The 15,987-nt window shown below is 49.3% G+C and overlaps 1 protein-coding gene across 9 annotated transcripts in view; it reads left to right on the forward strand.

Moving 5' to 3' along the window:
- The first annotated feature begins 3,085 nt into the window (after positions 1-3,085).
- Positions 3,086-15,987, forward strand: part of DGKZ (diacylglycerol kinase zeta) — a 99,359-nt gene continuing 86,457 nt past the window's right edge. For 8 of the 9 annotated variants that reach the window (XM_067557635.1, XM_067557637.1, XM_067557636.1 and 5 more), the window contains exon 1: positions 13,721-14,010. In XM_067557635.1, coding sequence (XP_067413736.1) covers positions 13,853-14,010 — 158 coding nt within the window. In that variant the 5' untranslated portion in view covers positions 13,721-13,852. Of the gene's footprint in view, positions 3,139-13,720; positions 14,011-15,987 lie in introns of those variants that run through there. The other variant, XM_067557642.1, reaches the window with a different exon arrangement.

A 15,987-nucleotide genomic window follows, 5' to 3' on the forward strand; every position in this document is an offset into this window, starting at 1 on the left:
GAGCCAGCAAGACCGACAGAGGAGAGGAAATTGGATAGCCAGGGGAGCGGGTTTCATCCACACCTCTTTGCTAATTTCTCCTCCTGCTCTCATTCAGTTGTGCCTGGGCTCTGAGGCTCCTGTGCTGCTCCCCCCCCCCCCTGTGCAGCCCAGGGGTTCCAATTTGTTCATTAGCAGCTCTGCTTCCTACGCTGCAGGGAAAAGCTATTGGATAAAGCAAAGGCATCCAAATCCCAGAGTAGGCAGCCTGATTCCTGTGTTCAGTACTCTGATGAGAAGCTGTGCCCCTCAGGAGGACAAGACCTTCGGCAGGAGATGCAGAGCTGGTTATATGCCTCTGCAAGAGCCCCTGGGAACGGGGTTGGGCTGGTGACAGCAGGAAGTGTGGCTGGAGTTTCTTGCACCCTGGATTCGCCCAAGATGCTGCAAGCTACGCAGGTACCTGGGCAGAAGTTAGGGCCCCAGGCAGCCCCAAAAGAGATAGCCAAAGCGCCCCCCATCTGCCCCATACCAGGCTGAGTAACAGCCTAAATGTGCCAACAGTCAGACAAACTCATACCAGATGCTGTGTACGTGTAGGTGGCGCCATCTGTTTCTGGAAAGGACATTTCCTCCTGATCTGAAGGAAGGCCTGGGCTGAAATCAGAATGGGAGCTGTATCTGCATAGTCAAATGCACTAGTTCCTGTAGCCTCAGCTAGCATGTGGTATTACTGCTCCTCAAATGGGTAACAGGCTGGTAAAGGTTTATCTAGACCATTCTCTGTTATAAGCACATGGAGCAGGTAGGATTGGATTTTATTAATTCACAAGATTAAAGTCAGCAGAATTTGACCCTTTATAAACTGTCCCATGTTTACAGTGAGCCCAATGAACTCCCTTCCTCATCAATTACAAGGTGGTCTAAATCTCTCTCCTTGACTCTGTTGGCTACATTAGTAACATAATATAATTGCCATCTGGCTAATGGGGTACACGCCACTGCCTTCTTGTGGATGGAAATATCACTGCTTAGTTGTATGTCATAGGTCCTGCACTGCTAAGCAGGTAATGGAGTGCCTGCTTTAGCCCATGTGACTTATGGAGCAGGAGTCCCTGAGCTCTGTCCCTGCTGCTCTGTGAGAGTCTGAGTGGTCTTGTTGGGCAGCTCCTGGACTGTCGTGAAGTCCTGAGTAGCTCAACATGGAGCACAATCCTGGACCTGCTGTCATTGAATGTGGGTGTGAGGAAATGAGGGCCAAGAGTACATCAAATGCACCAGCTCCTAGCAAGGGCGCTGTGGGCAGAAGTGGTGAACACTTCTTCCACTTCAGCCTTTCCTTTGAATCCTGTCTGCTAGCCTTTTAATCACATTAAGCAGCCTGCACAGAGCCATATAATCATATTCCCAATTATTCCCACCAAGCTGTGCCTGCAACTCTTTGACAGAGCCATCCATCTCAGCTTCCCTCTGTGCAACTGAGAGCATGGGAGTGCTGCTGCAAGAAAGTGACACTCACAGACACGGTGGTGACAAAGCTCACGCATCTGGAGTCTCAGCTGGGCACTGCTGGGGGGAAGCTCAGACCGCCAGAGTTTCAGCTGTGCTCAGACAGGAAGTCCGAGGTAAACGGTTTGCTCCTTGTAATTCAGATCTCTGAAGAATTTGGGGAGGTGTCCTTCTGTTTCCCTTGTTCCACATGAGTAACGAGTAGAATTCACTTGCAAATGTGTTCTCTTTCCACCTGCCCTGCTGTAGCTGGAATCCTGTCCCTGGGACTGAGGAAGCTGAAAAAAATCCAGCATGTGCTATGTGTCAGGGACTCAGCTGGGCACACTTACTGGCACTGCCACTTCTGCTCTCGAACTGTCAGCTTTTGCCCAAGTTTGTTCCTCTCTCTGGAGCTGCACACGCTAGGCAAGCATGGCTTCCTGGGCTCAGCCTTTTGAGAGCTCCCAGGTAGGGGCATCAGAAAAAAATTCATGGGGCAGGAGGGTGGCAAAGCTGTGTCAGAATATAGAACATATGTGATTGTTGCATCCTGAAAAGTTGGGGTGTGGGAGGGGGAAGATCTGATGGAGCATCTAGACCTATGAAAAATCTGGTGGAGATCAACTCCCTCCCCCTCACAGGAAATGAGGCCCCTGCTCCCACATGCATGGAGTGGGAACTGACAGCCCCACTTCCTCCAGTTAGTTGCAGGCTGTTTGACACTGAGCGTAGCCCAGGCCGTAGCGTGGGAAGGGCGGGTTCAGTTGCTCTAGGAGGCCGGTGTGATGCAAAGAGCTCCCTACGGTTGGCAAATGTTGACTCCCCTGCCCTCAGTCCGCCCTGCTGCTGGTCACTGTGCAGCCCAGCTTCGGGAGCGCGGCGGGTCCAGCCTGACAAGAGGCGGTGCGGTGTAGGGTCAGACTGTCCGTGGTGGGAGGTCTCTTTCCAGCAGCACCATCCGCTCTGCAGCCGGGGCGTGAGGGGGCTGCTGGATTTTCATGGGCGATCCCCCTTCCCACCAGGCTCTACCCTGCCTGGGGCTTGGCGCTTGCTCTAGAGCCTCCAGGGGCTCAGCTCCCAGCTGGAGATGCAGCGCTGGGACCGAACCTGGCTGCGCAGAGGCCAGGCAGGCACGTGCCGTTCCAATGTCTATCCCCTCTCCGCCCCCCTCCCTGTAACATTTGCTGCGCACGCTCAGTACGGGCGCACCGCGGCGGAGAACGCTGCGCCATCTGCTGGCCGACTTCGTGCGCTGCAGAACCACGGGGAGCGCCGGGGGAAAGGCTTGAGAAGCTCGGGTCTCAGGGCTAATGTGAACTGCCCTGGCATTTCGGGCCTGTCTGTGAGGGTGTGACAGGGGCAGTGATCATGCCAAATCCCGGGTCAGAGGTTGGCTGGTGTGCAATGCCTGGCTCTTTCACACTGCAAGCCTCATTTTCAGCAAGTCTGGGCTGTGTTAAGCCTCTGGGTGTGCCTGGTGTCATCTAGATTTCCTGAAACCTGCAAACTCAGACTGACCAGCTTGCCGCATCCTGTGTTGTTCTCTAGGGGGTACCCAGTGCAGACACAACACCAGTACTTCCTGCTGCTGGATGAGAATTATTGTGATGGGGGAGGTGGGCACTCTATGAGAACCTGCCCTGCGCAGACCGGAGCCTGGCGGACAAGGTAAGTTCCCATGAGAGTGTTTGTCCTGAGCCATTGGCGATGCAGTAGAGCAAATAGCCCTATGCATACACGGGCTCAGAATCTGTATTTGCAAACCTGCACTAACATGCAATGCTCCTTCTGGATTCCTGACCAGGACTTAGAAATGGAGCAGAGACTGGCCCAGGCCCCAGACTCCATTCTAGGTTTTATACTACGCCCAGTGTATGCTGGGGCAGGACTTAGACTCTCTGAACTTTCTTTCTTGGGTGGATACACATGCAGTGTGAAAGGGATACAGAGAGGGTTCTGGGGAGCATCTGTGTCTCCATTAACTTGGACACAGTACAGTAGTGACAAACAGGTCCCCAAAGTGCCCAGCATTTCCTTGGAATTATGAGGCCTAAGTAAGTAGGAGCTGCTGGAGGCTATAAAATGTGTGGGGAAAGTTGGCTTGTGTTGGTCCTATCTGCTGATTTTGTAATGAAGGAGGGGAAATGGGAGGGAAGGGTTACAGCAAAGTGAACATCTCAAAGGTGGAACTGGAGTCAGAGGGCCAGTGTTCCTTGGATAATGTCTGTAATGGGGAATTATCATCCCAAATTCTGGGTAAGAGACTGACATGCAGTGCTTGGCTCTTCCACCTTGTAACTGTATTCAGCAACCGTGAGCTGTGTTGAGCCTCTGAGTGTGCCTGATGAGATCTAAAGGTTTCCTGAAGCCTGAGCAGATTCAGATGGGTATCCATATGGTTGTAAAAGTGCTGACATTTGTCTAGCTCCCTCCATATTACATAGTGCAGCCTCAGGCTTTTCCCTGCTGACCCAGGTGTGGCTCTGAGTTTCAGATATGTTCAGTCCTCATAATAGACACCTTCAGACATGTCCTCAGAACAGAAAGTACTTTTGCCATTTCCACAAGCTTGTTTACCCAGCTGCCTTCTGTACTGCCACTACCAGAGACTGGCTCAGAGCTACTTGGTGCTGTTTTTGAGTGAGAATGGGTCAGCTGCAATAAGATGGACTGAGTAGCTCTGATGTATGTAGCTATGTGACAGCTATGAGTTTTTCTGTTCTGCCCCTTTAAATATCTCAGGACTCTCTCTGCTTGTCTTGAGCAGCTGCCATTTTATGTGACTATAGGATGACAGGGAGGGGGAAGACTTTACTTTTGTGCTTTCTTTGGTTGGTTGTTCCCTTAATCTGTGATGAAAGTTACTGGATCTGAAGGGTGCGGGGATCCTCCTGATGGGTGCAATATAAGAACCTGGATACATGAAACGTTCCCAAGCAAGGGGAATACAACTGTTCCTATGGCATGTATTGTGTGCTTCTTGCTGTGTCTGACTCAATGCTGAAACCAGGCAGGCATTGGGTGCCATTCAGTGTATTTGCTGCTGAGACTGCCTCTTTTTGGGTGTCAGGCTAATCTGAAGTGCTTTGCCCTTGGGGGAGTGGTTTCTCTGTCCCAGAGTCCTATGCACCCGGGCTTGTTCCCTCTTGCCTAACCTGGAACAGAGGCTTCTCTGGAAAGGCTTCTGAGCAGCCCAGCCCTGCAAAGTAGCTTGGCTTGTGGTGTGGGTTGTCCAGGGCTAAAGCACTGTTTAGCAAGGTCTGTGCTGTCAGGAAGTGCAGAAAGAGGAAGTAGGTAAAGAGAATGAACAAAGCCACTAGCCCCCTCCAATTCTGATGACAGAGCTGGCGAGGACCTGCCCTGGAAATGACTCCAAAACTCAGCCACAGGGGGAAGCAGGAGAGCGGACTCAGAGTGCAGTGAGGAGCACCTGCTTGCACTACAGCAGATGTGGTGGCACCAGTCATGGGACGTCCCCCAGAGCATACCAAAGGTCACAGAAACAAGGTACCTACTGTGCTGGGTCTCTCCTAGTTATCTCTTGCTTGCTGGGCTGATGCCCTCTGCTTCTAGTGCTGACAGCAGCCACTTATATCTTACCACCTTGAGGGGGAAGGTTTCTTTGGGGCTTCCTGTGCTCCTAGCTCCTTGCCTTATCTCATTGCCTGTGGTAGGGTATTGAGCTTTCCTGGCTCTAACCCTCAATGGGTGTCTGTGTAGGTAGCCAGTTTGCTCCTGAATTCCGTTAGCGCATGGAGAGTGTGAGTGTTCTGCTAAGGAAAGATGAGGTGGGTCTGCCCCTCCCCTGAGTCTGCTGGAAATGGGTTGTGGATGAGGCTCCTTCACTCCTGCCTAGAAGACGCTGTGGGGACTCCCAGAACTGAGCATTTCCTGGAGTGCCTGGCTCACAATGATCTCTAGCAGGGGATCTTCCCCTTCCAGTCTTTATACACTGAGCCCTCGACCTGATTCTGCCTGGTTCAGAGAGCTGAGCTTACAGGGCCCTTCCTCACGCCCAAAGTAATTTTCTTTCTGTGCAAAAACGATTGGCAGCTCTCATCGCCAGGGAACAGGTTTCCTTGGTGAAATCAACCTCTTCCTTATTAAATGTAGCTATAAAACTGTCTGTGTATCCGCTGGGATGTTGCTTTGTGGAGCAAGCCGGCACGTGCAAAGCTTTCTACTTCAATGTCACTGAGGCAAACACTTGAGCAACTGGAAAAAAGTAGAGAGACCTTCAAAGTGTCGAATAAGCTTGACACTGACTTGGGAACGGAGAGAAGGGATTAAACCCCAAATCCACAGTGCAGCCCTGTCCTGGAGTGATGCTGTTTTCATCTCTGTAGCAACCCCAGTGGTCTGCATCTGACCCTTTAGTAGCACTCCTACTGCTTGCCCTGTCAATTGAGTGTTATAGGCTTGAATTGTGGGTGTATGAGTGAGGGAAGGGAAGGGGCTTGGGGCCTGAGAGGTTGTGGGGAAGGAGCAGCTGGGAGAGGTTGGTCTGAGAGAATGGTAGTTTCTGAGGCAGCTATACTAGATGGGCTGGCTCAGCCCATGTCTCTCCCTGTGATATGCATTAGCTGGGCTGATCTCTCATTCCCAGCCACCAAGGGGATGGGGTGAGATTTTGACTCTGAACAAAATGCAGTGACTGAAGTCAGTAATAATGAACAGGGTGGATTGATTTAAATCATGATTTAAATCACCAAGAGAAAATCATTGATTTAAATCAAGTTTCCCACTGATACTTCTTCACAATGGTGCAAATCTGATCACTAAAACATGTTAATTTACAACTCAATACAGCATTTTACAACATCTAGGAGGCTATACTTTGTGTAATTTTTAGATAACTTGATTTTTAATAATTTAGGAAATAGTACATAATACTCATTACCTGTATCAAACTGCAGATGCAGCAGCAGTACATTGTATGTGTGATTTAGTTTTTACCATTCCTAAACACAATAGCACTTATATTTTATTAAACTAAATCTTAAATGTTACATAAATGTTTCACATTTGCAATTGCAGCAGTCTCCTGAGTTGCCGGCTGATTCCTGTCCTTAAACTTTTTTTATTTTTTTAATATTCAAATTTTTTAACTCTAACAGACATGTCATCACAACACTAAACTTACGCTGTTCTTAAAACTTCTACAACTAGCTCTTATCTTCCCCACTCCCACTGTCATTTTTATTCATAGACTGAAACAGAAATATGAGTTTTCCTGCTTTTTCAACTCCCAGTTGATTTCTTAGCTGAGTGAATAATACTAAATGATGAAAATATTCTCTCTGTGCCTGCAGAGGAAGCTACTGCTGTGAAAAGTTGGCTTAGCAACTGAAGGAACTCTGTTTCAAGGTGCCTGGCTAATGATTTCCACCAATTCAGTGTAGTGACTTTGTTCAAAACATCATCAGTAAACATGTACTGTTTAAATGGTTCCACTCCAGCCCTGATATTTATTATGACTGGCATAACTGAGGAGTGATTTTGAGATTGAGATGCCCATGCCATGGCAGCAGCATCTTCTTAAGAAGTTAGGCGTCTACCTTTATATCTGGGGTGGAGAATGTTCTCAAGAAAATGAGGTGGAGTTAGTGCTGGATCCATTCGCTTCTTTATTGCCTGCAGTTTAACTTTCTGGTGTGGTATTTCTTTCTTCAATGTTTCTTGAAGTGCCTTCCAAATTTTGACAGCATCAGCAATGCAGCAACAATTTCTCTGAAGTTTGCTTAAGGCTATGGATATAGGCTTCAGTATACTGAGCATATCCTCTACATTCCTCTTTAATTCAGTGTTAGATACTTTGGATGAGATACTTCCATCTATTTTATCATGGTTTTCTTTACAAAGTTTTATGAGAATAGGCCAGTTCTTAATAAATTGTTCAAAACAATCAACCCCAGAATTCCATCAAACATCTTGTGGGAGAATTAGTTTGGATCCTACTGCTGTCTTCAGTGAAGCTGGAGCAAAATGGTTGTTATGGAAGTATTTTGCGACTTCAACAACATTTTCTTTTGTTCCTGGAGAAGACATACTTAAGTCTTTGGCTAAAAGATACATTAAATGGCACTGCAGCCATATGTTATTAAGAAGCATCCTTCCATTTCTTCTTCTAAGTATCTTCTCATCTTTGCCACGTTTGCAGCATTGTCTGTGACAAAACTGCGCACATGACAATTTAATATTTGTTCGGTTTATTACAGTTTTCACTGCCACTTCTTTTAAATATTCTGTTGTGTGGGCATTTCCCGATGTATCTATTGTTTCTGAAAGATATGCGACCCCATCTTCTGTTGTCACACAGGCACATATTACTAGATCATTGTGTACATTGCTCCACCCATCAAGGCTTAAACTGGCAAATTTCCCCTCAGTATTTCTTGCACACTTGAAATTTCTTCTCATACACTGTATCTAGCCAACCTTCCGCCAATGTCTGCTCTACCAGGTCGAGTGTAGCCTGGTCGTAAGGACTCAATCATATTGATGAAGTGTTTATTGTTAACAGTGCGAAAAGGAGAATTTGTGGCATAAGTGAACTGAGCAATCTTTTCACCTATGGTGTCTTGTTGATATTTGCTGGTCCTTACTACAAACCCATCCATGGTGTGGGTTTTACTGGATGATTGAAAACTTTTGTTTGCTACTGATACATTGTTGCCTGAAATACCTTAAGTTGCAGCACTGCTGCTAAAAGTACCAACAGATGACTCTGAAGTTGTTGCAGATATAGTCACAGTCAGTCTCTTATGCTTAAATGGAATCCTGAAACAAAATTCAAAAATGATTTTGAATAGTTGTTCTTCTCACTCTATTATTCAGTTAATCATTTACCTTTTTTTCATCAACGATGCAGATCCAATTCCAAATTACCAAAAAAGCTAAGACTGACTGCACTTTGAGTGCACTTAATTTTGGAGTAAGCCCCATAGAACTCACTGGCATGTCTGTTTTTTTGAGAAAACAAGTATAGGTTGGGGTTCCCTTGGGAAAGCTGAGTTATGCTGAAGTAAAATAGGGAATAGACTTATGGCATCACCATTATGGTCTGTGGCCATGATATTCCAAAATAAGGGACATGTATTATGTAACATAAAATAAGAAAATGGCACCCTCTGGCAACTCTAGATTTCTCTTACTGCAGCTTTCTGTACCGTATACTTGGGTGATAGATTCTAAACCTAGTTAACTAATTAAACAAGCCATAAGGTTTAGCTAAGCTAAACTTTCTTTTCTAGCAACATCAAACATAGCAAACAGCTTGGGAATTTACTTGTTAAATCACACTTATACTAAAAGGCAACAAGAGAGTCTTGAAGAATGATGCATTGCAAAGTGAATTATTTAAGTTACTAAGCAGTTGATCCACATTGTCCTTCAGACATATCCACATCTTCATCCACATCATTTTCTCCCAATAAGCAGTTTTCATTATGATGTTTCATTCTTTCAGCTAGGCCCTGCATCTCCTTGCATTGCTTACACTTGACACATTTTCCTTTTTTACCCAGGGAAGGAATTTCTTCAAAATATTTACTGATAGGGTCTCTCTTACACCCAGAAGCCATGACAGTTTTTCTGTGGCAAAAGTGTGGGGTACAATAGGAAGCTGTGTGTGTAGTGAATAATGTCTTCCCTTTTTCTTTCCAGTCCACTCCCCTGTTCCTTTCTACTCTGCCTCCTCCTTTGCCTCTCTGTCTTTAAGACAGTGTCAATTAACTCCTCGCTCTTACTTGACACAGCTCCACCATCACATAAGCACAGAACAACAATCCTATCCAGCCTGTGTCTTTCTTTGCACATGTGACTTTAGTCTGATGAGAAACGGAAACAGAAACTGAAAGCCCAGAACTTTCAAAAAGCAAGAGTTGGTAGTTAGACTGGACAGACTAGAGTCATTGAGTCATTTTAATGAGACTGTAAGTGTAGGTTTAGCATGTTTGTGATGAGATTTAATTGTAACTGTTAATTTTTAAATGAGAGAGAAATTTAGTATTTTATTGATTTTTTTAAAAAAATCAAAAAGATCAGATTTAAAAAAAAGAAAAAAAATTGATTTTTATCCACCCTGACGGAGAATGTAGTGAGGGGAGTTTCCAGCAAGCTCCTGGACTGCCCTGAGAGCCTGCTTCCACAAGCTCAAGTGCAGAACGGGAGGAAGCCTGGTTGGCTACTAGCCCATCCTGTGTGTGTGGTATTGCTGCCCTTTCTGCTACAGAAAACAGGAGCCTGTGGCTAGGGCGGGCCAAGCAGCAGGTAACAATCCTGCATACTCAAGGCTGGAGTAGGTGACTTAAGAGGTCTTTCTAGCAACACAGAACAGGAAACCCTGCAGTTCAGATCTTTGTGCACAGGATATTGCTGGAGCTTGGTGCAAAGGGGTGAAATAATGTAGGAGAGCAGAGTGAGTGATATAATTTTACAGCTTCATGCTTGTTGCAAAGATCTCACCATTTGGCTAGTATGATATGGCCACAACATGCTGCTAGACTGGAGAATACTGAGGGTGCAGGTGCAGAGCTCACAGTTTGTCACAGGAATTTATTGCTGGTGCTTCCTCTGCGGTGGTTTGTGCAGGGAGATAAGTGACCCATCTGAGCTAGCTAGCTTCTGCCTTTGTTGGAATCATCCCTCTGCTGAGGAGCTCAAGAACTAATGTGTCCAGGGCTCTGATTCACCAGGGGGATGAAGAGAGAAGTGGATGAGGAGCATGGGGTAATTTTCAAGGAGAGGAACTTGAAAACTGCTGGACAGTCCCTGCTAGGTCTCTAGGGCTTTCCTGAATTGATGTGCACCAAAGGAGCTGATTCTAGGGCCTAAACAGCTGTTGGGGACACATCTAGGGAAAATTCAGATGTTTCCTCTGGGGAGACAAACAGTCAAGGGTCTGGCCTCACTTTTCCTTTGCTTTGATTTTATTATCATCATTATCTGTGTTGTGGTAGCAGCCAGAGGTCCTGCTCAGGACTGGGCGCCATTGAGCTGGACACTGCATTGACATAACCTTGCCCACAGTGGTGTACCGAGGAGGGGCCATGCCCCTGGGCACCCAGCCTGGGGATAGGAGGACGCCAGTTGAGCTCTCCTTGGAGGAGCCGCCTCCACCATCACAGGCGGCTGGGGCCTGGTGGTTGCACTGACCCCAGCTCAGGCCTGCTGGCGGCCGAGCGCTCCTGCTGTGTGGGAGCAAGTGTCCTCCCGACCCCTCTGCCCCCACACTGGGCACGAGGGAGCTGCGGGAACCAGAACCCATTATGTCCCCCGCCGCCGGGCAGCCCCGGGGCATCTGTCTCTGTCACTCTCACTCCCAGCCGCCCCCACAGTGGGGCGGGGGAGTGAGGGAGAGCGGGAAATGGGCCTACAGACTCCTCCCTCTCTGCACGGGGTGCTGCCGCCGACAGGGGGGGCTGCAAGAGAAAGTATTGGCCCCCGGCTGCCGGAGACCCATGGTATGCCACTGCTTGCCCAGAAGGGTTCACGGTCCAATTTAAAACTGGACGCTACTGTGAGTGTAACAAAAGAGGGGCCGTGAAGCTCTCTTGTTTTTGAGGTTGGGCAGCAGCCCAAGAGATGGAATGTGAGGACACTGCTTTACCTCCTGAATTGACTGGCTGAACTGGGCGGGGGCTCAGCGCACACAGGCCCCTGCACTGCAAAGCATGAACACAGAGTTGGGGGCCTGGATCTCCTGAATTTTAATTCTGGTTCTGACAGTGGTGCCCTATGTGACCTTGGGCAGTTCCATCCCCCTCTCTGCCTCTGTTTTCCCATCTGTAACATGGGGGACATGGTCCTGGTCCTCTTGGCTATGGGGTTGTGAGGCTTCAGGAGTTGGTGTCTGTGGAGAATTTTAGCAATAGGTGGTTGTCACAGGGATCACTCCACTCACTTCTAGGGCATCTCGTTGTGGCTCATCTGGGGATTAGCTCACCCCTGGTTTGACATCTCCTCTTGTGATTTTCTCTGCCCTTTGTCCCAGTCTTTCACTCTGGGGCCTCTTTTATGTGCCACAAGCTGCAGTGCTTCCTTCTTTGTTGGTTGACCCTCTGGCCAGGTCACGATAGTTTTCCCCCTTTTGGGGTATCAGTCTCTCTACAACAAACTGCCTCAGGCAGGCAGGCAGTCTTCCAAGTCCAGTGCCCCATCTGTGCCAGTGCCCCAGTGATTGGTAGGGAACCTAGGCCCACCTTCTATGCTGGGTTCCAGCCTAAGGACCTCACAATCAGCAGCTAAGATCCAGGCAGTCTCACCCTTGCTATTGTTTTCCCTAGGCTTCTTCCTACTACTTTCTCTCAACCCTGAGAATGACTGCTGACTCTCTCCTCTTTCTGCCTACCTGGACTTTAGCTTCAATTAGGGCTGTATATCCAGCCTATACCTCACTCAGGTGCAGCCCGTCCTCTCAGGTAGCTCCTTCTGAGCCATTTTAACTCCTTCAGGGGTGGTGTGGGATGAACACCCCATCACAGAAGTACAGGATAACTAGTCCTTCTGCCTTTGCTGTGTAAACACTTGGGGCCTCCACACACCTTGCTCTGGCCTAAAAGCCAATAACAGTACTGGAGTCAGGCATGGGGTGTCACTTGGGACAGGTCCTGAAACATCCTTGCCCCTGGAAGTATGCTGTGAGCTGGAATGGGTTCATTTCAAAGCTCCTATTCTACCACGGCTTCACCACTCAAGCATCTACCAGTGTGGCTAAAAGCTTCTTGCTGTGTGAGTTGCTTGCAGACTACACTGATCCAAAGGTGAGCAGCACCAGCTTCCCCCTTAGGAACCGAGTCTATGGAATTGAAGACTCTCCCTGGATAACACTTTCTTCCTGCCTACTAAATGAGGAGGCCTTGCTAAGGCAGTTCTGGGACATGGACAGCCAGCTGAAGCCAAGGAGGCATTTACAGACAGAGAATGGATGAGATTGGAGCTCAGCCTGTGACTTGCTTGGCCTGATGGTGAGCAGCTGGCCTGAAATCTAGTATATAAATAGGGTACTGCTGCAAGGAAGTTCACACAGCTAGAGTCATAGATGGCACTGACTGGAAGTGCTGTGTGGAAGCTCATGCTATTGGCATCCTAGTTAACTCTTACTTAATCCGAATGACATCATCCTTGATCTATTGTGGATTAGTGGCAGCCAGTTTTGTCCCTGTGAGGCAATCTCTTGGCTAAGAGGTGTTAACTGTTTTCATGTGAGGTTGATTTAGTGTCAGATAAAGCAAGGCTTCTTTAAAGCGCTAAGACAAATAAGATGTTGAGACAATTGCATGAAAGTGAAAGGGCTGGCAGGATGTGGCTTTGCTGCAGATCTTTTGTGCTGGCACCAGCAAAGCACTGTTCTGAGGAAACTCTCAGCAGTAGAATCCTAATTCAAGCTAAAGAGGGTCAGTTCTGGTCAGCCTTTTGATGGTAGACCTCCAAGGACCATCCCACTAGTGGTGGTGGTGGTGCTTCAGCAGGTGGCACTATTGGCACAGTCAGCACCAAACTAATCCCCCTGCACTGCGTGAAAGAGCACTGTGCCCTGCAGAAGGTATACTGTGGATGACCATAGCAGTGAGGCCCTGCCCACCTGTGGTCAGGAAGGATCCCCCAGAGCTTGTTCCCCAGGGTTTCAGTCAGATCCCCTTGAGCTCCTTAACTCCCCCCTGCAGTTTCTGTCCTTCCCTTACTGCCCTAGGCTGTTGGTGTGCGCTGCTGCACCCCAGAGCAGGATGCACGGTGCCCCGGGGAAGTGTCCAGCGTGGACCCGCAGCAGCAGGGCGGGCCGCGAGCGGTGCAGAGCCCCCGGGCAGTTCCGGGGCTGGTCTGCCTGACAGGCAGCGATCCGGCGCGGGGAGGCGAGGGCTCTGCACCGGCTGCCCCCCGCCCCCCTTGGCAGCCCCGTCCCGCCTGGAGGCGGAGGAGGCAGCAGCGGGCTGCCCCGCGGGCTGAGCCTGAGCCTGGCCCGGGCCCGGGCCCGGCCGGCTGCCTGCAGTGTGGGGCGCGGACGGCAGATGGGGCTGCCCGCCTGGCGGAGCCGTGCGGAGGCAGCCGTGCGGGCAGCTATCGGGGTCCTCGGGCCTTACCTGGCGCTGCCGCTCGCTTCGCTGGCGCGGACTCTTCCTGCCTGGCTCCGGCTGCTCGCTGGGACGCGCCCGCGGCTGGCTCGTGCTCCGGGGAGTGGGCGGGGGCCGCGCGGGGCATGAGCCCGCTTGCCGGCGGGAGCGGGCCGTGCTTTCCGAGCCCCTCGGCGGGGTGTCTCCGGCACGTGCCCGCCGCGGCACCGCATGGGCAGGTGGCCCCCGCTGAGCGCCGGCACCCAGGGGTATGACGGGGGCTCCCGGCGGCAGCTGAGAGCAGAGCCCCTAGGCCGGGTCCGCCGCGGGTCATGGAGCCGCAGGAGCAGGAGGGGGGCGCGGCGGCCAGCGCCTCTAGCTCCCGCTCCTCCACTAGCTCGGAGATCTCGGTGGAGCCGGAGAAGGGCCCCGCGCTGGGGCGAAGGCACAGCAACAAGAGGTTCACGGGGCTCAAGATCTTCGGCCGCAGGTGAGGGGCCAGGGGGCAGCGTGCCCCTGTGGGAATCGGGCCTGGGGCGGGCAGCCAGGGCGCTGCTCCGGGGCTGTTTGGCTGCTGTCTCTTAATGTGAGCTCTGGCTCAGGATCCTGAGGGCACCCTCGCCTGGTGTGCCCTGACACAGGCGCCTGCTCTGCTCGTGCCCACAGCTTGCTCCTTCCAAGAGCTGATCTACACTGAAAAGTTTTGTGGGTATAGCTGTATCGCTTAGGAGGGGAAATAAATCGACCCCTAACCAGTGCAGTGATGCTGGCCAAAGCCCTAGCCAAGTTATACTAGCAAAAAATGTTCTTTTGCCAGTATAGCTTATTCCATTTGGGGGACTGGCATGAGCTATACTGGCAAAATAATTCTTTTGCTGGTGTAAGCTGCATCTCCTCTAGGTGGATTTGCCTACATAGCTATGGCTTTCTAGTGTAGACAAGGCCTGAGTCGTTACTGTCATATTCTTGATGCTGCAACTTGCAGGGTGGGAGGTGTGTAGAGTTCATCTGTTTTCTCCCAGCTCCAGTTTAACATATCCAAAGAACTTCACAAGTCGAGGCCCAACATCATTTCTCCTTCCCATGTGCTGTTCATTGCACTCCTTTATTTTGCAACTTACCATATGGTTAAACCTTGGAAAGGATCAGGAAAGGAAAAGACCCACGAGCATAACAGCAGCAGTGACACTAGCTTTTGTACAAGCACAAGGGGTATTGATCCGTCTACTTCAGGGCATAAGTTGATCACTATGTGGGGTCAGCAAGAAATTTTAAGGTACAGTGTCATAAAATTAGCTTCTAGACGATCCGTCCTCTTCTATTTCCAACAGTCAGATCGATCGAGATTCTAGATGGATCATTGGTCTGTTCTGCTGGAGTTAGAGTGATGATATGACTCGAGACTCCCTATAGTCCATACCCAGTCCATTTCCCCTAGACACACCTTTCCCTTGCTCCCAGGAGTATCAGATGGGACTGTTCACCTTCTGGTGAGAGAACTTGAGCAGCATTGTGGGGGTTCCCACTTCCTGCTGTTTGCATATTTCTGTAGAATTTACACTGTAAGCTCTTTGGTCAGAGACCAGGTCATTGTGCTGTTTGTGTATGTACATTCCCAACCACAATGGGGATCCAATCCTGACTGGGGCCTCTGGGTGCTAATATAATAGAAATACAGAATAATCAGGTTGGGAATTCTCCCCATAAAACCAGTGGAAGAAATTCAGTGTATTTATGTGGAGAGTCTAACAGCTCCTAGATACAAAGCCCCTGTCCTATCCTCTCCTGAAATGCAAAAGGAGTTCCTTCCTATTTTTGCACTGGATCAGCCTGCCGAGGAGGCAGGACTGTTCATAGAGTCATACATTGTAAGGCCAGAAGGGACCATTGTGACCATCTATTGGATCTGTTGTAAAATACAGGCCATAGAATATTCCCAAAATAACTCCTGGAGCATAGCTTTTAGAAAAAATTCCAGTCTTGATTTTAAAATGGTCAGTGATGGAGAATGCACCACGACCCTTGTTAAATTGTTTCAGTCATTAAGGCATACATTTTTAATAGTAAGAATAATTATTTCCAGTCTCTTATGTAATTAGAGATAAAAGCATGGCTGGAGCTGAGACAGAGCTTGGCTATCAAATGTGTTTGGGAGTGACATCCCAGGGTTAGTATTAGGGACAGCATGGATCCCAGATGGATAGAGAGGCATATCAGCTGTGTTGGGCTACAGGGACCGGTGACCAGAAGGAGCTTTTTCTTTTAAGTTCCCTGTTGCTCCAGTATTTGTGTCTTTACTTAGTGCTTGTGGGACAGGGGGACTTCCAGATCAGGAAGGGTTGGGTTGCTTAGGGTGTGTCTGCATTGCGGGGGAAAAAACCAACTCACAGCAACAAGTCTCAGAGCTTGGGTCAATTGATTCGGGCTCACGCAATAGGGCTCAAAATGGCACTGTATAGATGCTATA

This window comes from Emydura macquarii, unplaced genomic scaffold (assembly GCF_026122565.2).
Source record: "Emydura macquarii macquarii isolate MOO-44397 ecotype Brisbane River unplaced genomic scaffold, CSIRO-AGI_Emac_v2 contig_1876, whole genome shotgun sequence".
Lineage (NCBI taxonomy): Eukaryota > Metazoa > Chordata > Testudines > Chelidae > Emydura > Emydura macquarii.